Raw genomic sequence first — 22,380 nt, 5'->3', positions numbered from 1 at the left:
CAAAAATTGTCCCACCCAACCAGAATTTTGAAAAACAATATGGAACTAGAATAAGGATGGCTAGGAATGGCCCAAGACTGGACAGCATCTGAAAAATAAGGCCTCCATCTTCTTTTACTCTAGAGCAGAGTTTTTCAACCGCCGATCCATGGACCAGTGCTTGTCTGCCAGAAATTTCATGCCGGTCCATGGATCGGGAGTTGCAAACACTGCTTTAGAGTAAGATAGAGAATGCTAGGCCCTCATCTGGCTTGAGCGTGGGGTTGCCAGCTTGAGCATGGGGTCATAGACATGACCCCATGGTCACTGGCTCAGCTGGAGCTCCCTGGTCAAAGGACATGAGAAAGCAATCAGAACAACTAAGGTGCCACAATGAAGAATTGATGCTTCTCATCTCTCTCCCTCCCTATCTGTCCCCCTCTTTCTCTGTTTCTCTCACTAAAAAAGAGAAAGAATGCTAGTCCTGTTCTCAGTTAAGCCAAAGAAGCAATAAAAAGCAAGTTTATCACTGCTAATGAATTTCCACTATAGTTATGCTACAAGTTCAAAACACGTGGCTAACATTCTTTTCCTTTAATCTCACTTGTAAATTTGTGTTGCTAATATAGCAATTCTTCAGAAAGTCCATGTGTCTGGTATTAATATAAAAGTTCTGTGAACTAAAACATGAGAACTTAATAAAACTAAAACTTGCCACTTATCTGAATATAAGGGCGAATTAGCTCAATTTAGAAAATTATTCCTACCTAGTCTACATGTAACTTGTATTTTAAGTACATGTCAGGTTTATTGGTTTTACTGTGACTTTTAAACTTTCTAAAATCTAATTTTGTTTTTTAGTTATAAAATTCAGCCTGACCTGTGGTGGTTCAGTGGATAAAGTGTTGACCTAGAATGCTGAGGTCGCCAGTTCAAAACCCTGGGCTTCCCTGGTCAAGGCACATATGGGAGTTGATGCTTCCTGTTCCTCCCCTTTTCTCTCTCTCTCTCTCTCTCTAAAATGAATAAAGTCTAAAAAATAATAAAAATTTACAGAAGCATATGGTAAAAAATTCAAATACCTTGAAGGAGAACAAATAAAGAGTTAAGTCTCTTCCCCACTAAAACCCATTTCCAGGCTGGGAAATATAACTGATTATTGGACATCCTTTCCATCTTTTTTTTTTTTTTAATAAATTTTTATTTTAATGGGGTGACATCAATAAATCAGGGTACATATATTCAAAGAAAACATGTCCAGGTTGTCATTTAGTTCTGTTGCATACTTATCACCCAAGGAGAGATTGTCCTCCATCACCTTCTATCTAGTTTTCTTTGTACCCCTCCCCCTCCCCCTCCTTTCCTTCCCCCTCCCCCCCGTAACCACCACACTCTTGTCCATGTCTCTTAGTCTCATTTTTATGTCCCACCAATGTATGGAATCCTGCAGTTCTTGTTTTTTTCTGATTTACCTATTTCACCCCGCACAATGCTATCAAGATTCCACCATTTTGTTGCAAGTGATCCGATGCCATCATTTCTTTTAGCTGAATAGTATACCATGGTGTATATGTATGTGCCCCATCTTCTCTATCCAGTCTTCTATTTTTTTTTTTTTACAGTGATTAAAGCCTTTAAGCAAACTCTTGGCCAATACAGCAAAAATCCATAAAAGAGTAGTGTCCTTAACATGTTCACCAAGTCCAAGTTGGCCCCATCACCATGCCAAATCCCTGAAAAATGCAACCCAACCACAGTTCAGTCTGTTAGGAGCTGTCAAAGGGAGCAGGAGTCCAGGAAAAGTCCACATCCAGGAAAAGTCCACATGGCACTGGAATTGTTGTCACCATTCTATACTTTGCAGCTCATGTCCAAATCCCAATGACCGCTGCTTCTAGCTGGTAATGATTCAGGTAGACTGGAGAAGCCATTTGCAGCATGTGTGGATATGGAGCTTCTGTTCTCCTCTGCCTGGAAAGATGAGACCAGGTAGTTTTTTTTTGTTTTGTTTTGTTTTTCATTTTTCTGAAGCTGGAAACAGGGAGAGACAGACAGACTCCGCATGCGCCCGACCGGGATCCACCCGGCACGCCCACCAGGGGGCGACGCTCTGCCCACCAGGGGGCGATGCTCTGCCCATCCTGGGTGTCGCCATGTTGCGACCCTCCTGGGTGTCGCCATATTGCGACCAGAGCCACTCTAGTGCCTGGGGCAGAGGCCACAGAGCCATCCCCAGCGCCCGGGCCATCTTTTTGCTCCAATGGAGCCTTGGCTGCGGGAGGGGAAGAGAGAGAGAGGAAGGCACGGCGGAGGGGTGGAGAAGCAAATGGGCGCTTCTCCTATGTGCCCTGGCCGGGAATCGAACCCGGGTCCTCCGCACGCTAGGCCGACGCTCTACCGCTGAGCCAACTGGCCAGGGCGAGACCAGGTAGCTTTTCCCTGGAGCTCTGCGACTGTGGCATGGTAAAGAGAACCTTGGGATACACTAAGCTGGGTGGCAAAGGTAGATTCATAATAGAAGTTGGCAAAAGGGGGAAAGAGCTCTAAATTAGGAGTAGGTCCCAGCCTGAAATATGAGTGGGGCATTGAAGCAAGAGGAATAAAGGAAACACTATATATTAAAGCAGCAGAAAATAGGACCATCAACACCCACAACAGAGATCTTTGAGGGAAGAATAAAGAACCTGACTATTCAGGCAAAACATAGTTAAGTGGCCCTTGTGCAAATGAGATCAGTTTACCTGCTTCTTGGAAGAAATACCCTAGGCTCGTCCACAGTGTCGTAGATGGGGCCGATGGCCCTGGGCACCTTCAGCCTTCAGTGGCAAACCCCAGCTTTCTGGGCAAGGTTAGGTCATAGGTGGCTGGAGCAGGGCTGGAAGAGACTGAACCCTCCCTCAGAGGAGCGAGGGGGAAGCCTACCTTCCAGTGTCCCTGTTTCCTCACAGCAGAGGCATGTAAGTCTGGCAGGCTTTTGCTCAATGACCTTCCTTTCCACTATTGAAGCAGGACCCAGATGGCATCCTATGAGACTCCTTTGGGGCACTGGAGCCTTTAAGGGTGTATCCTAAAAGCTGGTAGTTCCCCTGATCTCTATTGGGCTTTTTCTGCCTCTGGGTATCTTAAAAGCCATGCTCAGAAGATCTCGCTGAGGGGTTTGAGGATCCCCATCCGCCTATATAAATCTTTTCCATATATCTGGAGCTATTTGGAAAAAGACAAAACAGTGTTATTAGCTGGATCTAATAAAGGTAGTAGTTTGCGGCAAAAAAGATTTGGTGTCTCCTGTTCATCAGCATTCAAAAGAAATGTAAATTTTTTTTTTTTTAAGTAAAAAGCATGATATGGTAGACCCATAGGAGTTCCAGGATATAACTACCCCCTTTAAAAAAATTTTTTTTAATTGACCTTAAAATATTTGCTGGGTACACTTGAATAATACCTTAACTTTAAAGATTGTAAGCATGACAAAATACAGTAAATGCTTTTGCTCCATATGCAGGAGCATTTTCAGTTTAGCCAGTTTAGGAAATCCAATAATAGAACAATGCATACAGACAATGAGACATGCTTAGCAGCCTCTCCTGTTCTGACAGAGGTTACTATAGATCCGGAATATGTATCCACTGTAATGTGGACATGCGACTGTTTGCCAAATGAAGGTTGAGTAACATCCATCTGCCAAAGTTGTCCTGGTAGGGGTCCTTGAGGGTTAACTCCAAATGAAGGGGCAGTATAGGACCCCTTGGACAGGATTTCCCAATCTGCCGTGCTGCTTCCCGAAAAAGTTGAAACTGTTTATACCGGGCTGCAGCATTCTGGTGATGAATAGCATGAGACTGAATTGCTTGGTCTGTCATGGTTGCTCCAAATAATTTTCTTTTGGGTAGCTTGATCAACAAGGGCATTCCTAGGCCCTGGCCAGTTGGCTCAGTGGTAGAGCACTGGCCTGGTGAGCAGGATTCCTGGGTTCGATTCCCAGTCAGAGCACACCGAAGAAGCGCCCATCTACTTCTCCACCCTTCACCCTCTCCTTCCTCTCTGTCTCTCTCTTCCCCTCCCGCAGCCAAGGCTCCACCGGAGCAAAGCCACCCCGGGCACTAAGGATGGCCCCATGGCCTCTGCCTCAGGTGCTAGAATGGCTCTGGTTGCAACAGAGCAACACCCCAGATGGGCAGAGCATTCCCCCCTGGTAGGCATGCCAGGTGGATCCCGGTCAGGTGCATGCAGGAGTCTGTCTGACTGCCTCCCCATTTCCATCTTCAGAAAAATACAAAAAATAAATAAATAAAAGAAAAAATACAACAACAAAAAAAAGAGAAAAAAAAAGGGCATTCCCTTCTGTTAAAGCTCCAGGGAGCATGGAGTGAGCTTGAGTATGTCCTATGAAACATGGAGCTCTATGTTGACATATAAGTCTTTGAAGAAGGAGGAACTGCTGAAATAGTTCATCAGCATTTGTCCCTAAGACGCAGTCTTTATAGTGGAAACACCATAAGTAAATATTTGCTATCTATAGATTAAAGGGGGAATATGGCAAATGCTGAAAAGCCATGATAATGGCATATAATTCTAGACTTTGAGCTGATTTTAAGTTGACAGTTTCAGTATAAAGTTGTCCATTGATTTGCAAGAGCGATTTGCCATTTAGTGGAAGTTTCCCAGAGCCATTGTTGTTGATCCTTTGAAAAAAGGAACAATAATTTTGAGGCTCAAAACCTATTAGCTGTAAGGGTCGCCTGTGCCCCTTGATAATCCAGGAGGCAACAAGATCAAAATATGAAAGTGTATTCCATGGGCTATTAGATGGTTCAGTGTGCCCAAGCTGTAGCTGCTCTTGTACCAATTGAGCAGCTGCCCTAAATTTCTCCTGAGAAAGGGGCCATTGGTCTACCCATACAGGATTATCTGATTTCCAAGTAATTGGGCCTGCACAATGCATCATTGAGGTAGCAGGAGCTACCAAGGCCCCTATGCTAAATTTTGATATCCTAATCCACACCTTCTGGTATTGGTGCCATTTCTATGGGGGTGAGAATTCCTTGCTGTTCTTTCCCTAGTCCCTTGGTGGGCAAATCCCCGATCAAGCATCTGAGTACTGACTAAACCATTAGGACTGACAAGCAACACTCCCATATTTTTCAAAACATCTCTACCTCACAAATTAATTGGCCATCCAGGGAGCACATGAGGCTTAAAAAATCCAGAATGACCCTCTTAATCTTCCCAATGTAGAAAACTAGAACTTTGTTGAGGGCTTTCCATCTTTCATACAAGTAAATATCACAGAACGGAAAACAACCAGTCTGCACTAAAATATTCATTTCCATTGAATTACTTATAAGTATTTCTTTAAATGTAGCTTTTTCCCAACAAAATGTAATAACTACAAAACATTTTTCACCCTATTCTTTCCACTTACTAAATCTTAGAGATCCTTTCACATCAGAACACACTACATCCTTTTTAAAAATAATATATGGATAGTTCTATTTAATCAGTCTGCTATAACTGACCATTTAAGTTGTCGCCTGTTTTCATTGACCTAATCAGTGTTGATGTTTACTTTTAAAAATAAATCAATCAGACTTAGTAAAGGAAACTCAGTTTCATTATAACTTGTTTCATATGTAAGAACACAATTTGTTTCTAGAGTGAAACACACTTAAAAGGATCAATGTTTAGTTGTATATAAGATGGGTTATTTTTATTGGCTTTGAAGAGATACAGTACTTATTTTACCTGTGATACATAAAATGCATTCCCTTTATTTTGGTTTCTTAGGCTGGCAGACTTGAGGGCAAAAAGTCCAAACTGAAATATCACTGCCAAACCAGTTCACTAAATCCAGCTACAGGTGATGGAGAAGGTTTTGACTGATGTGCATTCTTCTGTGGGTTTCTACCATGAAGTCTCTGATGAGGCAGCAGGGCAAAAAAGTTAAATCTTTCTCCCATCTTCTTAGGATTCATTAACATATCATACCCCACAAGTAACTGCTGCCTCAAGGATGGCTCAGTTGATTTACCTAAAAGAACCTGAAAAGAGAAAGTGTCTTAGTAAAAATAACCAGAAGAAAAAATGACTTCTAGTTCTTAGCAGTTAATACTAGTGACTATTAGCTAGTCAGTAAAGCAGTGCTTAAAATGTGATTTCTCATCACCTGCCTCAAAGTTATAGGATACTTATTAAAAACAGGTTGCTGTGACACAATCCTGTAAATTTATGTTTGACAAGTATTCCCAGGAGGCGTGATCAACAGTGAAGGGTGAAAATGTCCTCAGAACAGTTATAAAATTCATATCCATAACTGTGGTCAAGTTTTCTTAATGTACATGAATGCTATTTAAAAATCTTAACGCTACCTCAGATGGCGAGACATGAAACTTAGGCTGCTCCACCCCGCCATCTGGTGGAGCATCTGGTTAAACTAAATCCTACATTTGTGAAAAGACTGGACCAGCAGGGTTCTGGTTAACTACAAGAACATTAAGGCCAGCTAAACTTATTATTTATAATATCTGTTGGAAATACTGTGAAATTAAAATATTTAGTGATAGGGAAATAAACTGTTACCTTCAGCCGGACATCAATGCCCATATTTTTTAAAAATGTCTGTTGTTTTATTGGACCCAGAGAAGCCACTCTGCCCTGTGCCATTCTGCGCAAGAAACTGAAGTCCACATCGGCTGTTAGGTCGGCTGTTCCTGGGGCAATTAAGACATCATGAAGCTTGTGGCCACAAAACCCCTTGAACATAATTTTTAAAGTAAGTGATGAGTTTTTATCCTTTATGCTGTTATCAAGATTAAAGAAATGCTACCATTTTAGTATATTTTGTATAACAACTGTTAAAAAAGGAAAAGGTTGCCTGACCAGGCAGTGGCGCAGTGGATACAGCCTCGGACTGGGATGCCGAGGACCCAGGTTCGAGACCCCGAGGTCACCAGCTTGAGCACGGGTTCATCTGGCTTGAGCAAAGCTCACCAGCTTGGACCCAAGGTTGCTGGCTCGAGCAAAGGGTTACTCGGTCTGCTGAAGGCCCGCGGTCAAGGCACATATGAGAAAACAATCAATCAACAACTAAGGTGTTGCAATGTGCAACAAAAAACTAATGATTGATGCTTCTCATCTCTCTGCTCCTGTCTGTCTGTCCCTGTCTATCCCTCTCTCTGACTCTGTCTCTGTAAAAAAAAAAAAAAAAAAAAAAAGGAAGAGGTTATAAACTCTTCATGCAGTAGCACTCTTTTCTTCAAATGAGATGCTGTGCAGAAAAACCAATACAAAGCACAGTGTTGGAGCGCCTGAACGTGGTTTCATTAGTGCACACGAGCAGAGAGATCTCATCAATTCTCCAGATGAATCCAGGTTATCAGAATGTAGATGGTGTTGTACAAAGTCTAACCATCTCAGGTGCTTCAGAACCACCTGAGAATATGCTACTGGACTCTACCCAGACCTAGTGATCAGAATCTTGGAGGTAAGGCTAGGAAATCAGCATTTCTAACACATTATCCAGGTTTTTCTTAGCTACAATACAGTTTGAAATTGAGAACAACAGATTTAGAAAATGACCAAAAGCATCTAGTTAAATGTATATATTTCAATTAAAGTACTTTGAACAGAATTGGTCATATTAAAAATACTATACTTAAGAACAGATGTATGGCCTGACCTGTGATGGCGCAGTGGATAAAACGTCGACCTGGAAACGCAGAAGTCGCCGGTTCGAAACCTTGGGCTTGCCTGGTCAAGGGACATATGGGAGTTGATGCTTCCAGCTCCTCCCCTCTGTATCTCTGTCTCTCTCTCTCTGTCTCTCTCTCTCCCTCTCTTCTCTAAAATGAATAAATAAAAAATTAAAAAAAAAAACAAAAACATGTTTGGGAAGGATAAAAAGTACATCTGGAGAAGAAAAGATGATGTTGAAAATTAGAAAGGAAAAAGTTTGATTATTGTATAGCTAGACCAAATCTGCAAAGTACCAAAATTTTAAAAAAATTTTTAATTTCTTTATTCATTTTAGAGAAGAGAGAGAGAGAGAGAAGGGGGAGGAGCAGGAAACATCAACTCCCATATGTGCCTTGACCAGGCAAGCCCAGGGTTTTGAACTGGCAACCTCAGCGTTCCAGGTCGACGCTCCATCCACTGCACCACCACAGGTCAGGCCAAGAAGCACCAAATTTTTAAATGAAGGAGGGGTAGAACAGAACATTTTTAAAACTTTAGGAAAACCTTCCCATTTGTATTATTTAGATGCTTACTAGGATCTAGGCAAACCTATGTTCTGCAACTTAAGGAAGAATGTAGACAATTCAGATCCTGTTCAAAGGAAAGCTGGACAGTGGATTTAGGCTTAGGAATAAGCTCTCAAGTTTAGAGTAATTAAAATATGAATTAGCCTGACCAGGCGGTGGCACAGTGGATAGAGCGTCAGACTGGGATGCATAGGACCCAGGTTCGAGTCCCCGAGGTCTCCAGCTTGAACGCGGGCTCATCTGGCTTGAGCAAAAAGCCCACCAGCTTGAACCCAAGGTCGCTGGCTCCAGCAAGGGGTCACTCGGTCTGCTGAAGGCCCACGGTCAAGGCACATATGAGAAAGCAATCAATGAACAACTAAGGTGTTGCAACGCGCAATGAAAAACTAATGATTGATGCTTCTCATCTCTCTCCGATCCTGTCTGTCTGTCCCTGTCTATCCCTCTCTCTGACTCACTCTCTGTCTCTGTAAAAAATTAAAAAAAAATTAAAAAAAAATTTAAAAAAATATATGAATTAATATTAATTATAAAATAATGTAATACAACAGTGATAAGCTCTGTGGAAACCAAGAGAAAGATCTTAAGTAACCGTCAAACCTAACAACAGATAACTAAATCATACCAGTTAAATTCTGACCAGTGATGTTTCTGGATTATACATACTCTGAAGGTATCTGTCTTAGTCCCATCGTGACCATAGTCAGCAACCAGTGCAGCGCCTCCAGTCAGGGCAATGCGCTGAGAAAGTTCCTGAATGATAACACCAGCATCAGGGCACACTTCCACGTGGTCCCTTGTTTCATTGTGCTAGTAAGGAACAGTTGAAAGAAAATACATCATTGAAAACAACTTTCCTTAGGGTTTTTCAGGTTTTCTGTATTTTCAGGTTTTTCTACAATGAGCATTTCTTAGATACAATAAATTTGTTCTCAATATGATTATGTTCTCTACACTCAACTTTTCATATGACATTCTTTTTATTACACAAAACTCCTTAGTTCAGGGGTCGGGAACCTTTTTGGCTACGAGAGCCATGAACGTCACATATTTTAAAATGTAATTCCATGAGAGCCATACAACGACCCATGTACGTTATGCATTATCCAATAAAAATTTGTTGTTGTCCAGGAAGACAGCTGTGATTGGCTCCAGCCACCCGCAACCATGAACATGAGCGGTAGGAAATGAATTGATTGTAGTACATGAGAATGTTTTATATTTTTTAATGTTATTATTTTATTAAAGATTTGTCTGCGAGCCAGATGCAGCCATCAAAAGAGCCACATCTGCTCTGGCCGGTTGGCTCAGCGGTAGAGCGTCGGCCTAGCGTGCGGAGGACACGGGTTCGATTCCCAGCCAGGGCACACAGGAGAAGCGCCCATTTGCTTCTCCACCCCTCCGCCGCGCTTTCCTCTCTGTCTCTCTCTTCCCCTCCCGCAGCCAAGGCTCCACTGGAGCAAAGATGGCCCGGGCGCTGGGGATGGCTCTGTGGCCTCTGCCTCAGGCGCTAGAGTGGCTCTGGTCGCAACATGGCGACGCCCAGGATGGGCAGAGCGTCGCCCCTGGTGGGCGTGCCAGGTGGATCCCGGTCGGGCGCATGCGGGAGTCTGTCTGACTGTTTCTCCCTGTTTCCAGCTTCAGAAAAATGAAAAAAAAAAAAAAAAAAAAAAAAGAGCCACATCTGGCTCGCGAGCCATAGGTTCCCAACCCCTGCCTTAGTTCTTTGATGCCATGCACTAAGTATACAAAGACATTCCCATTTTAATCCTTTTTTGAAAGGCATATGACCTCCCAACCCCTCAGGTGGCCAAGCACATTATCATTTTAGTTATGGCATTATTAATTCTGTATCATAATCCATGTAAATACATTCCACTTGGTTAAAGCACAGGAAAGGAACTTCTGTTTGCTTAGAAGAGGGCCTGCCACATAATGGGCACTCAAAAAAATGATGCTGAGCCCTGGCCAGTTGGCTCAGTGATAGAGCGTTGGCCTGGTGTGCAGGAGTCCCGGGTTCGATTCCCGGCCAGGGCACATAGGAGAAGCACCCATCTGCTTCTCCACCCCTCCCCCTCTCCTTGCTCTCTGTCTCTCTCTTCCCCTCCCGCAGCCAAGGCTCCATTGGAGCAAAGTTGGCCCGGGCACTGAGGATGGCTCTGTGGCCTCTGCCTCAGGCGCTAGAATGGCTCTGATTGCGGCAGAGCAATGCCCCAAGATGGGCAGAGCATCGCCCCTTGGTGGGCATGCTGGGTGGATCCCGGTTGGGCGCATGCGGGAGTCTGACTGCTTCCCCGCTTCGGAAAAATACCAAAAAAAAAAAAAAATAATAATGATGCTGAATGAACAAATGATATAAATCTGATTAAAAAAACAGACCATATTATACAAGTATATTATGATGCCTTCTGTTAGGGATAAAGGGGTCCTAATGATATGCTCTGTATCTAGAAACACTTGGTTATGAACCAGTGCCAATGTACCTGAGGCCTTTATATCCCAAAATGTTCAAGTATTAACTAAGGGTCATCAATAAGTGCATATTAGCTTAAAAAATGGTAATATGAATACTTGTCAACTTGACTAGTATATATGAAATTTCACTGATTCCTGAGATAATGGAAAATTTATTTTTCTTCATTAGTAAAATGTATGGTAACCCTTGCCACCACCTACCAACCTATTAAAAATGAAGTACTGATCTGCCCCAATGTGTCTGCCCAGAATGGCACAGGTCTGACAGGCTCAAAGACAGACAGCTTCTGAGTCTCAGCTCTTCCTACTGCTTACTAGAGACAAGTTACTTACCCTTTCAGAGTCCGCTTCCTCAGTGCGTCTATACTAGGTTTGTTATGAGGATTAAATCAAATAAACCCCTTAGCACCCAAGGCTACCTTTTTTCTTTTTCTTTGATATCTTTCTTTGATATCTATTTAAGTTTCTTCTTTTGTTTTGCCCCTCCCCAGTACCATTAAATAAGTTATTGTAGTTTACTTATAAAACCCATTAGGTCAGCTACTTCAGGCATAAGCTGACCATCTCAGTGTTCCATGATGACATTCTCTATCTTCCAGATGACAGAGTCTAATACCATTTGCCCCATTCACCTGAGGGAAAAAATCAGCACTTCCTCCTTATAAGTGAGTACTACTCAAGTCAAGATCTAAAAATAATCACAGATCCCAGGGCCAGCGGTTTAGTTCTTGGTAGCTTTATGAATTTGCTTCTTCTCATTCAGGTAAATTAAATAGCCAGAATATGAAAAACTATAAATTGTTCACAAGCACTTAGACTGATATTTTAACTTACTAATGCTCTGCAAAGAAAACTTAATTCATAAATACATGTTTAAAAGCTCCTGGGCTTTTGCCTGACCAGGCGGTGGCGCAGTGGATAGAGCATTGGACTGGGATGCGGAAGGACCCAGGTTCGAGACCCTGAGGTCGCCAGCTTGAGCGCGGGCTCATCTGGTGTGAGCAAAAAGCTCACCAGCTTGGACCCATGGTCGCTGACTCAAGCAAGGGGTTACTCAGTCCGCTGAAGGCCCGTGGTCAAGGCACATATGAGAAAGCAATCAATAACAACTAAGGTGTTGCAACGAAAAACTGATGACAGATGCTTCTCATCTCTTTCCATTCCTGTCTGTCTGTCCCTGTCTATCCCTCTCTCTGACTCTCGCTCTGTCTCTGAAATTAAAAAAAAAAAGCTCCTGGGCTTTTAAAACTGGTATCTTCTCAGTTTTAAAAGCCCAGGATGTTCTTATTTATGGTCCAAAAAGTAGAAATCTCTTTCCTGAACTGGAAAAATAGGAATAAAACAGTAATCTAGAGCCCAAACATTCCTAAGAAGTACAGGACTTTTTGAACCTTTAAGCATAATCCCAAAATGGGCTCTTGTGAATATTCCTTGGAGTCAAGAGAAAACAGTAGCAAAATACCATTCTCACAGTCTAAAATCAAATTGAGATTTGGATGGAAGCAGAGAAAAAAGGCAGCTCTGTCTAGTAATAGAGTTGTTCTGGGGATTAGTGAGAAAATACAGAGTAATACAAACAAAGTACTCAATAAATACCATTGTTACTTTACTATATACATTGTACTACATTGTTTTCAGACATCAAACCCTGTCAAGAGACAGTACTGTCAACATTTGCTAGGTAAACGAATGGACTAGATAAGTAAGCGCTTACGAACTTTCTCTCTTAATACATAACCGTATGGTCACATAGCTAAGAAATTATTTTAACCCACTCTCCGTGTCACTCTAGATCCTCTGCACTTTTCACTAGTAATGAAAAGCACCACACATGTTGCAAGCAACTCCTTCCCCCCAGAAAGGAACTCTAAAATGCTAACTCTGAAAATAAGACTTGGTTGGTAATAAACTAAGAAGAAAAAACTTATTCCTACTTGTATGAAGGCTTCTGCTGGGGTGGCACAAGGCGCCAAAACAAACCTCAATTTATCAGAAACTTGTGGATCAATATCAATGAAGACTTCTCGCCATCCTTGTGGGGTTTTCTAAATATAAAATAACACAAAAAATGTTTGCAAGTTCTCAAAACTAGCTCTAGCAAAATATTAGTTTTCTACTCTTACCAGGTATTAGATAGATAAGTAATATTTACAGAGCAGTTTATTACTTAAAATTATTTAAAGGTTTTACTTCATTTTTTCTAAATAATAGAAATGGACTGACAGACACAAACTTTTAATGTTGTTTAGATAAGAGGTGAAGCTATGGAAGATAAAATAAGCACCATGGAAAGTGTCCCAAAATGGAAAGCAGACTTACAAAGACTAATCAGAAGCTTTTGCTAATAAATTACTACATAATAATACATTTGTACTGCTAGCTTTAGAAGTTATCAGTACACATTACCACCAAATCTTAAATCTCCTCATAGAAAGAGTAAAGACACTTGTATAGCAAGTGAACCTGACTTGAAGGAACCGCTGAGCTAAAGCCACCCCGAATAAAGACACTCCTAAATCTTTGGAATTTAAAAATATTTGCTAAAATGTAATCTTTGTCCCAAGTTCAATTCCCGGCCAGGGCACACAGGAGAAACGCCCATTGCTTCTCCACCCCTCCCCCTCTCCTTCCTCTCTGTCTCTCTCTTCTCCTCCCGCAGCCAAGGCTCCATTGGAGCAAAGTTGGCCCGGGCTGAGGATGGCTCTGTGGCCTCTGCTTCGGAGCTAGAGTGGCTCTGATTGTGGCAGAATGACACCCCAAGATGGGCAGAGCATCGCCCACTGGTGAGCATGCCAGGTGGATCCTGGTCGGGCGCATGCAGGAGTCTGTCTGACTGCCTCCCCATTTCCAGCTTCGGAAAAATACAAAAAAAAAAAAGAAAGAAAATGTAACTACCATCTTACACTCTTCTGCATCTTTATCTCAGGAGAATTAAGAATTCTTAATGATTATCCTAAGAGAATTAAGAATTCTACCTATTATTTCATTTTTGCTTTTCAACTATTTATACTCATGAAAAATTCCAAATACAGTTAACTTCAACAAGTAATGCTTATATACTGAATAATTAAACTACCGTGTTTCCCCCAAAATAAAAGTGTCTTATATTAATTTTTTCTCCTAAAGACGTGCTAGGTCTTATTTTCAGGGGATGTCTTATTTTTCTATGAACAAGAATTCACATATATTGTTGAACAAGAAATCAACATTTATTAATATACTGTAGTCATATCATCACAGACATTAGCATAACCAGTCAAACTCCGAATTCCATCAAGAATTTTTTGTGACTATTTCCATGTACAACAATCTATCCTGTTTCCCCGAAAATAAGACAGTGTCTTATATTAATTTTTGCTCCTAAAGACGCGCTAGGTCTTATTTTCAGGGGAGGCCTTATAGTTCTAAGCTAGAAAAAAAATGGCACTAGGTCTTATTTTCAGGGGATGTCTTATTTCCGGGGAAAAGGTATAAATAGTTATTCTTACACCACAAGGCCCTTTGTTATCCAATTATAAACATGATTTTTCCCCATTGTACCTGAAACTTATGCACAGGAAGGACGTCAAAAAATTCATGTGCGAGATAAAAGCTGTACCCTATTTAAAAGGGGAAGGAAAAAGTTAATGTTTAAGCATTTTTAAGATAATGAATCGGTTCTTTCAAACATTAACAACAAGAAAAATGCCAGTTCTTTGTATTGGAACCTGTGATACTCCTACAATCCTCACTGCCACGAATCATCCCCCTATTCTCAACAAATCCACTCTGCAGAAAGTACAGAGGGTCGTTATCACTGTTCTCATTTTCCACATAGCAGGATCAGACAGCCAAAATATCTCAATTATCAGTTTAATCTTATATTCATCACTAGGCCTGAAAAATCAGAACTCAAATTGGCTAGCTGAAAGAGGAACTTGAATTTCCTAAAATCATCCGAGGCCAGGAACGGCTGAGGTGTCTTGCCCAAGATAACACCACTTTTAAGTTTGAACTGGAGCTCATCGCTGCGACTCCCGAGGAGTGTATTTTGTTGCACTCCTCTGCTTGCCTTGAGGCAAGTACGGATGTTCAAAAGAGAGCACTAAACCCAGCTAACCAGCTTTCTTCAGCCACTGCTGCCTTGGCAGCTTCATCGCAGTCATATCAGAGGAATAGGGAAAAACTAAAAAGTACAACTGATACATCTACACTGTGGATTTTGTTTGGTTTTGTTCTTGCAAAACCACAAGAAATTCATTGTTCCTTAACATTAGGCAATATTTTTTCCTAATAAATGGTTTTTTAATAGAAAATGTTCACTATTCAAAAGACTTGGCATCACTCAATCTATTTCAGATCCTTCTCAACTTATGTTGGGTTACTTCCTGATAAACCTTGTAGGTCAAAAGTGCATTTAATGCACCTAACCTACCAAACACCATAGCTTAGCCCAGCCCACCTTAAACATGCTCAGAACACTTACAATAGCCCACAGTTGGACAAACTCATCTCGCTGCTACCACTGCCTGGCATAAGAGTACCATACGGCATAACACTACCCCCAGAAAGATCACAATTCAAAACTTGCAAGTATAGTTTTTACTTAATGCATGTCACTTTCGCACCATTGTAAAGTTGAAAAATCCTAAATCAAACCATTGTTAAGTCGGGACAGTCTGTATAATGCTCTACGAGGTTGTGGTCACCTATCACTACCGAGAGGGGTTGTGACCAAAATTCTCTCATTAATCAATGAAAAATCATTACCTTTCGGCACATCCTGCAGATCTCGGTACCAGGAAACTGGAATCCCAGACTTGGTGACACCTTTCATATAGACCGGGGATCCAGCACTTCGCTCTAACGGGACCTTCTCCTCAGTCAGAGTTAATGCTTGAATCTCACTTAATTTCTGGCTCACCTCTACAAGATGTATTGAAATGTCACAGTTTTTCAGCACAGATCCAAGCTGACTAAATACCTAAACACAAAAAGAAGAAAAAATGGCAAAACACAATGTGTTGGCCCTGGCCGGTTGGCTCAGTGGTAGAGCGTCGGCCTGGCGTGCGGAAGTCCTGGGTTCGATTCCCAGCCAGGGCACACAGGAGAAGCGCCCATCTGCTTCTCCAGTCCTCCCCCTCTCCTTCTTCTCTGTCTCTCTCTTCCCCTCTCACAGCCGAGGCTCCACTGGAGCAAAGATGGCCCGGGCGCTGGGGATGGCTCCTCGGCCTCTGCCCCGGGCGCTAGAGTGGCTCTAGTCGCAACAGAGCAACGCCCCGGAGGGGCAGAGCATCGCCCCCTAGTGAGCAGAGCATCGCCCCCTGGTGGGCATGCCGGGTGGATCCCAGTCGGGCACATGCGGGAGTCTGTCTGACTGTCTCTCCCCGTTTCCAGCTTCAGAAAAATACAGAGAAAAAAAAACCAAAAAAACAAAACACAATGTGTTGAGTAAATTTTAAGATCTCTAATCACTGACTTCAATAATTTGCTCATCACAGTACAAGTCATAATTGGTTCTAGAGAAGTCTGTTACTTACAGAAGCCACTCTCCAGCAGTTCAAATTATTAGACAGTCACTATAAGAAAGGAACAGGGCCCTGGCTGGTTGGCTCAGTGGTAAAGCATTGGCCCAGCGTGTGGAAGTCCCGGGTTCGATTTCCAGCCAGGGCACACAGGAGAAGCGCCTATATGCTTCTCCACCCTTCCCCCTTTCTTTCCTCTCTCTCTCTTCCCCTCCAGCAGCCAAGGCTCCATAGGAGCAAAGTTGGCTGGGCACTGAGGATGGCTCCATGGCCTCTGCCTCAGGTGCTAGAATGTCTCCAGCTGCAAAAGAGCGACACCCCAGATGGGCAGAGCATCACCCACTGGTGGGCATGCCAGGTGAATCCCGGTAGGTACATGCGGGAGTCTGTCTGACTGCCTCCCTGCTTCTAACTACGGAAAATTACAAAAAAAACCCACAAAAAACAACAGTAAAATTTGGTTTCCTAATGATAAAATTTTAAATTGTGAGTAAAACTGAAAATAAAAGATTTCCCCATCCTAACTAATACTTGGTGTTGTCACTTTCTGAGTTTGCAGGTATAATGGTATCTTGCTGATTTTAACTTCTATTGATGTTTCTTGACTACCAATGAGTCTGAGCATCTTTTTGTTTTTATTGGCCATCTGGGTTTTCTGTTTCATGATGGGTCTGTTCACATATTTGGGCTGGTTTTTCTAGTGAGTCATCTGTCACCTTATTGACTTAAAGAACTACTAGTTCTTTATTGGTTTTATGTGTTGCAAATAACTTCTCTAACTTGTGATTTGTCTCACCACTTTTCATGGTTTCTTTGAAAAACAAAAAGCTCCTAGTTTCTTCTTGTGTGTGTGTGTGTGTGTGTGTGTGTGTGTGTGTGAGAGAGAGAGGGGGGGGGGATGGGAGGCAGAGACACAGAGAGAGAGAGAGGATGGGAGGCAGAGACAGTCTCCTGCATGTGCAGGGACCAGGATCCAACCAGGATCCACCCGGCAAGCCCACTACGGGGCAATGCTCTGCCCATCTGGGGCCCTTGCTCCATTGCAAAAGGAGCCATTTTTTAGTGCCTCAGGCAGAGGCCATGCAGCCATCCTCAGCGCCTCGGGCCAACTCGCTCTAATCGAGGCATGGCTGCAGGAGGGAAGGAGAAGAGAGAGAGAGAGAGAAAAAGGAGAGGGGGGAAGGGTGGAGAAGCAGATGGGCACTTCTCCTGTGTGTCCTGACTGGGAATCAAACCCAGGACATCCACACACCACGCTAACACACTAGCACTGAGCCAACTGGCCAGGGCCCAAAAAGTTCCTAGTTTCTTTAAAGAAGAAAAAGTTCTTAATTTTAATGTAGTGAAAATTATTATTATTTTCTTTCACAGCTTCTGCTTTATACATAATTTAAAAACTCTTTCCCTACTCAGAAGATTATCGCCCATACCATCTTCTAAATCAGGGGTCTCAAACTCGCGGCCCGCGGGCCTTTGAACTTCATGGATTAGTCTGCGGGCCGCAGAAAATTGTTTGGCGGGCCACATGCGGCCCGCCGGCCGCGAGTTTAAGACCCCTGTTCTAAATGTTTTATAATTTTAGTTTTCACATTATCCCTCATGCCCATATTTTAACCTTAAAAACAGACAGTAACTAATCACTCACTACATTATTCTGACATATTTTAGCTGAGAAATATGAGATTAAGGAGGTAGGACCAAAGCCAAGAAAATGAACCAAGTTTGCAAACTCAGTCAAAAGTAGTAACTATACAAACATGAGACTTCAAGACACTTTTATTACCTACCCTCAAAATATCTCCAGCAAGGGTACCCCGCCCAGGGCCTAGCTCCACCAGCTGGAAAGCTGCAGTTTGTCCTGTGGCCATCCATTCGCTCACAAACCAGATCCCTAGCAGCTGTGATGAGCAAAAACCACACGGAAATATTATGAAGTAAAGAAGTATACCATAGTATAAAACACCACATAAAAATACATACTTTATGTTAGAAGTCAAAATGTTTGCAAACAACCACATGTATTTAATACGTACATGTAGTTTGCATACGAAGGAAACTTCACTGGGACTATGTTACAACATATATTAGTTTAGGAAGCTTTAATAACTGGAGGAAACAGTTCAAAGGTACCCTCCAGTATACAAGGTCCCATGATACAGATAAGAGAATATCACTTACAGAATGGTACCCATATTTGAAAACAAATAGACATATGAAATATAATTATATAACTATGCCATTTCTTCATATTTATATGATTTCAATACCATAGCCCTTAGAAACAATATATTTTTTTTAGATACTTTTTTTTTCCCCCCTGAAGTTGGAAACGGGGAGGCAGTCAGACAGACTCCCGCATGCGCCCGACCGGGATCCACCCGGCATGCCCACCAGGGGGCAATGCTCTGCCCATCTGGGACGTTGCTCTGTTGCGACCAGAGCCATTCTAGCGCCTGAGGCGAGGCCATAGAGCTATCCTCAGCACCGGGGCCAACTTTTTTTCCAATGGAGCCTTGGCTGTGGGAGGGGAAGAGAGAGACAGAGAGGAAGGAGAGGAGGAGGGGTGGAGAAGCAGATGGGCGCCTCTCCTGTGTGCCCTGGCCAGAAATCGAACCCAGGACTCCTGCACGCCAGGCTGACGCTCTACCACTGAGCAAACCAGCCAGGGCCAGAAACAATATACTTTTTAATACCTACATTCTACTTCCTCTTGTACACTACTTCTTATTTCTAAATTGATCAAAGGTTATTATATGGAAATAAACTAGAATTCCTGCAAAGAATCCAAAGTTTCTCAAAGGGAGACTTTGACTATAACTATGGCTAAATCACAATTGGGGGCTTTAGAGCTCCTTTTGATGCCAGTAATTCCTTCTAGGGTGCACTCTCCCTCTCTCCTCACCTTCGTTCTTGTCTTTCTTCCTTCTCCCATTCTCGTGTTGCATCTGGTTCACCTCTTTACCTCCATATCTCTTTTCCTTCTCTTTCCTTTTGTCCCTCTTAGCTCTGCATTCCCTTTTCTACAGTGAAGTATAAACTTTTCAAATGTCGATCATACCATTTTCCTTCCTTTGTTGCCTTTCTGTTCCCTCAATAAATTACTAAAAAATTAAAACATTTGATGAATCACAAAAATAAAGCTGGCAAATACTATTATAGAATAAGGCACCTTGACCTGCTTTCAAATGTCTGTTATATTAGTTTCTTTTACAGTTCAGATTGATATTACCTCCCCAAAGATCTGACTTATTTCAGGTGATGTAATGAAATCTCCTTCTTCTCCTAGCATGTCACGGTACACATAATATCCCTAGGTAAAAAGAGAAAACAAGTGAATTTTCAAATAAGACTTTTAAAAACATCCTTCCAAAATCTTACATAATGAACACAACAAAAGAAACAATTATGTAATAAGGAAGTTCTCTCTTCTAAATAAGCAAGACAAACAGAGGATCTTTACCTACACTTTAAAAAGTGACAGTAATTTTGCAGAACTGGTAGAAAACCAACTACTACTTGACTTGAAAGGCAGAAGCCACACAATGTCCACCTTTACACTCCACCCCGTCCTTCTGCCCGCTCTCAAAATCCAGCACAGTAAGACCCCATCTACCCCTCCAAGCTCTTCCCCCAAATTCTCTCTTTCAAATTAGCCCTGCCTATTTATTGTCCATTGTGTTTTTTGAGCTGGGTGCTGGTTCCATGAAGTTTTCACTCTGTGAGACATCATCAAGCTGTATAATTGTGATTTATGTATTTTTCTATATGAATGTTACAGTTCAATAAATAGTGTTTTTTTAATTGGCCCTGCATGTCCACACATTCATGCCACTGAAATACCTTCCCCTTTCCTTCTGCACTTCCTCTTAGCAATCTTATATTCACCACTAAATCTGCTGAAATGCCACCTTCTCTGATCTCCTCCTCCAGCCTTTAAACCTCAAGACTAAATCCAGTGCTTCCTTTTCTGAGCTTATTTATTTATATTCCTGTGTTCTCCACCAGACGGCATAGTTAGTTGAGGAAGAGGACTATGTCTTACTTACCTTCATTTCCCAAGAGTTATTACAGTGCCTAACATTCAAGGAACACTCAAGAATTAACAACTCCCTATGGTCCTTGTGCTCCTTCTTTGTAGCACCTTAATCATGGCAGGTGACCTGGGCTCCTGCCCACAGGGGAATTAAATATGACCTCCTCAGCTTCCTGACCCTACTTGGCCTCTACCTGCTCCCATTCTTTCCTCGGGACTCAAAATATGAAATGACTACCCTTTCTGTTCGTACCCAAACCTGAACCTTCCTATGCTTTGGGCTGATCGCAATTCCTCTGCCAGGTCTCCTGGGCCAGGACCTTCGTATCATCTGATCTCCCTTCTCTCACAGCTTCAAATTTCTCCTCAGCATTAGAAGTACAATTAAGTTTAAAAAAAATTTTTTTTCATTCCACACAGCACCCACCCTTTATGTGTTACAAAACCCTCTGTAGTACAGTGAAGCTTGTGGATCCCTTCAGAGAGTATTTTTAAATGCAAAGGGCATAAAATATACAGGATTACCAAAGAAAGCAATTGAAAAATACCTACCAAATGTTTAAAAATAAATTTGTGATACAGTAATATATGCTTCTTTATAAAAACAAAATCAAGCTGAAGGTCTAATCAGTAACAGAGTTCTGCAGCGTGGACAGCTCAATGGTATTTTGAGAGTCCTGTGACTGACCACTCAGCCGTGATGTGACAATATCAGTGCTTTCCACTGATGCTAACTAATGTCACAGGTACTGCTAGTACTACTGGTTGTTGCCTACGATCATAGTTAGAGAAATGCTAGATTTCAGATAGAAGTTAATTAACTGCCTTGCCTAAACCCCTGAACAGTGGTCCATTCCCCCACATCCAACAATAGGCCAAATCAACCCCAGAATTCCAGAGCTCATATTTCAACTCAGCAAAAGGTGAAACACTCTAAAATAAAACGACTGTACAGGCATTCACCAAGTGGCTTTGTGGAGCAGACAAGGAGATACAGGCCTGAAAGCTGTGACAATGTTTAACCCAAGACCAGTAAAAGACCTAGATCTAATCTCAAAAAGAAAACCCAGAATATGCTTCCAGTACCCGCTGAAGCCTTCCCCAATATAAACTTTCCAGGCACTAAATCCACATTTCCAGGGCCTATTTCCACCTCAGAGTCCCTGTAAACTTCAAATTTATATATTGGACTCAACCTCTCATCCTTCCCCTTCCTCCTAAATCAGCCTGCTTTTTCTCCTCCTCCATTCCCTTCTCTCAGAGAAATGATTCCACCATCTACCGCCAGCCCACGTGGGAGAGCCATCCTTCCTTCACCTCATAAATCCAGTCGGTTACACAGTCTCCTGAACACCTTTGGAGTCTGTCACCTGTATAATGGCACTGCCGCTGAGTTGATCCAACCCGGACAGCGCCTGGGGAGTGGCTCTTCCCCTGGAAGGCACCCTGGCCGTCTGGGCTGGCGAGGCTCGGGCTCCTGTCGACACGCACCCCTCCCGGTTCACTCCTCGCAAAGCCGCTAGAGCGGGCTTCGCCCTCGGGCCCCGACCCCATACCTTGGCTGGGTTGGTCAAGACCTCCTTCATGTACTCGGCCACAGTGATGGGACCAGTAGACTTGATTTTGTACATCAAATGCCGCAACATCGGGGTCACAGGGTTGTTTTCTCCAGGCTCCTTCCCGGAGCTGAAGTATTTCCCTTTCCAAAGGCAGGGAATGGCTGCAAGAAACACGTTAAACGGAACCCATTAAAAAGTCTTAGTATTTAAACGTGCACAGCAGGCTGAGCGCTTTCCAAGCGCCTTCACTGTCCCCTCGCCTCGCCCGAAGCCGGGAAAGCGGACTGCTGCCCGCTATGCGCACGCGCTTTGCCCATGATCTCGCAGCCACATTCTGCCGGAGGCTGGACTCCTCTGGACCCCGGTGCCCCAGGCGCCCTCAGCGGAGCAGCACGCCCCATGCGGTCTCCACGGCAACCGGGGCTCAGGCCCTCTGGACACTCACCCGCTCGCGCCGCAGCACACAGCGACCAAGCCCCGGCCTTCGCAAGGACACTCATGCCGAACTTCCCAAGCAGCTGCTAGCCGCCCGGGGGTGGGGATTACGGCCATTTCCTGGAGAGAACACGCCC

At 42.9% G+C, this 22,380-nt stretch overlaps 1 protein-coding gene across 2 annotated transcripts; it reads right to left on the bottom strand.

Moving 5' to 3' along the window:
• Positions 1-5,659: 5,659 nt before the first annotated feature.
• On the bottom strand, positions 5,660-22,379 carry NDUFAF7 (NADH:ubiquinone oxidoreductase complex assembly factor 7). 2 transcript variants are annotated; one of them, XM_066266913.1, is made up of 10 exons: positions 22,254-22,379; positions 21,806-21,969; positions 19,446-19,526; positions 18,004-18,114; positions 15,462-15,675; positions 14,253-14,311; positions 12,647-12,757; positions 8,904-9,047; positions 6,556-6,729; positions 5,660-6,017 (listed from the first exon to the last, which is right to left on the bottom strand). In XM_066266913.1, exons 1-10 carry the CDS (start codon positions 22,306-22,308, stop codon positions 5,802-5,804), a joined length of 1,329 nt encoding a protein of 442 aa, XP_066123010.1. In that variant the 5' UTR covers positions 22,309-22,379; the 3' UTR covers positions 5,660-5,801. The 2 variants fall into 2 exon arrangements, with proteins under 2 accessions (XP_066123010.1, XP_066123011.1); XM_066266914.1 differs by lacking the exon at positions 18,004-18,114.
• Position 22,380: the final 1 nt, after the last annotated feature.

This window comes from Saccopteryx bilineata, chromosome 3 (assembly GCF_036850765.1).
Source record: "Saccopteryx bilineata isolate mSacBil1 chromosome 3, mSacBil1_pri_phased_curated, whole genome shotgun sequence".
Lineage (NCBI taxonomy): Eukaryota > Metazoa > Chordata > Mammalia > Chiroptera > Emballonuridae > Saccopteryx > Saccopteryx bilineata.
Note: the sequence above shows the minus strand (reverse complement) of the source record. Positions and strands in the feature narration are given on the sequence as shown.

Excerpts from the sequence above, each read along its gene's own strand:
- NDUFAF7 (XM_066266913.1), bottom strand. The coding sequence starts at position 22,308 with ATGAGTGTCCTTGCGAAGGCCGGGGCTTGGTCGCTGTGTGCTGCGGCG. Across the intron at positions 21,970-22,253 it reads GTGTGCTGCGGCGCGAGCGG|CCATTCCCTGCCTTTGGAAA; the intron begins GTGAGTGTCCAG and ends TGTTTCTTGCAG. Across the intron at positions 6,730-8,903 it reads CTAAGACAGATACCTTCAGA|GGGTTTTGTGGCCACAAGCT; the intron begins GTATGTATAATC and ends ATTATGTTCAAG.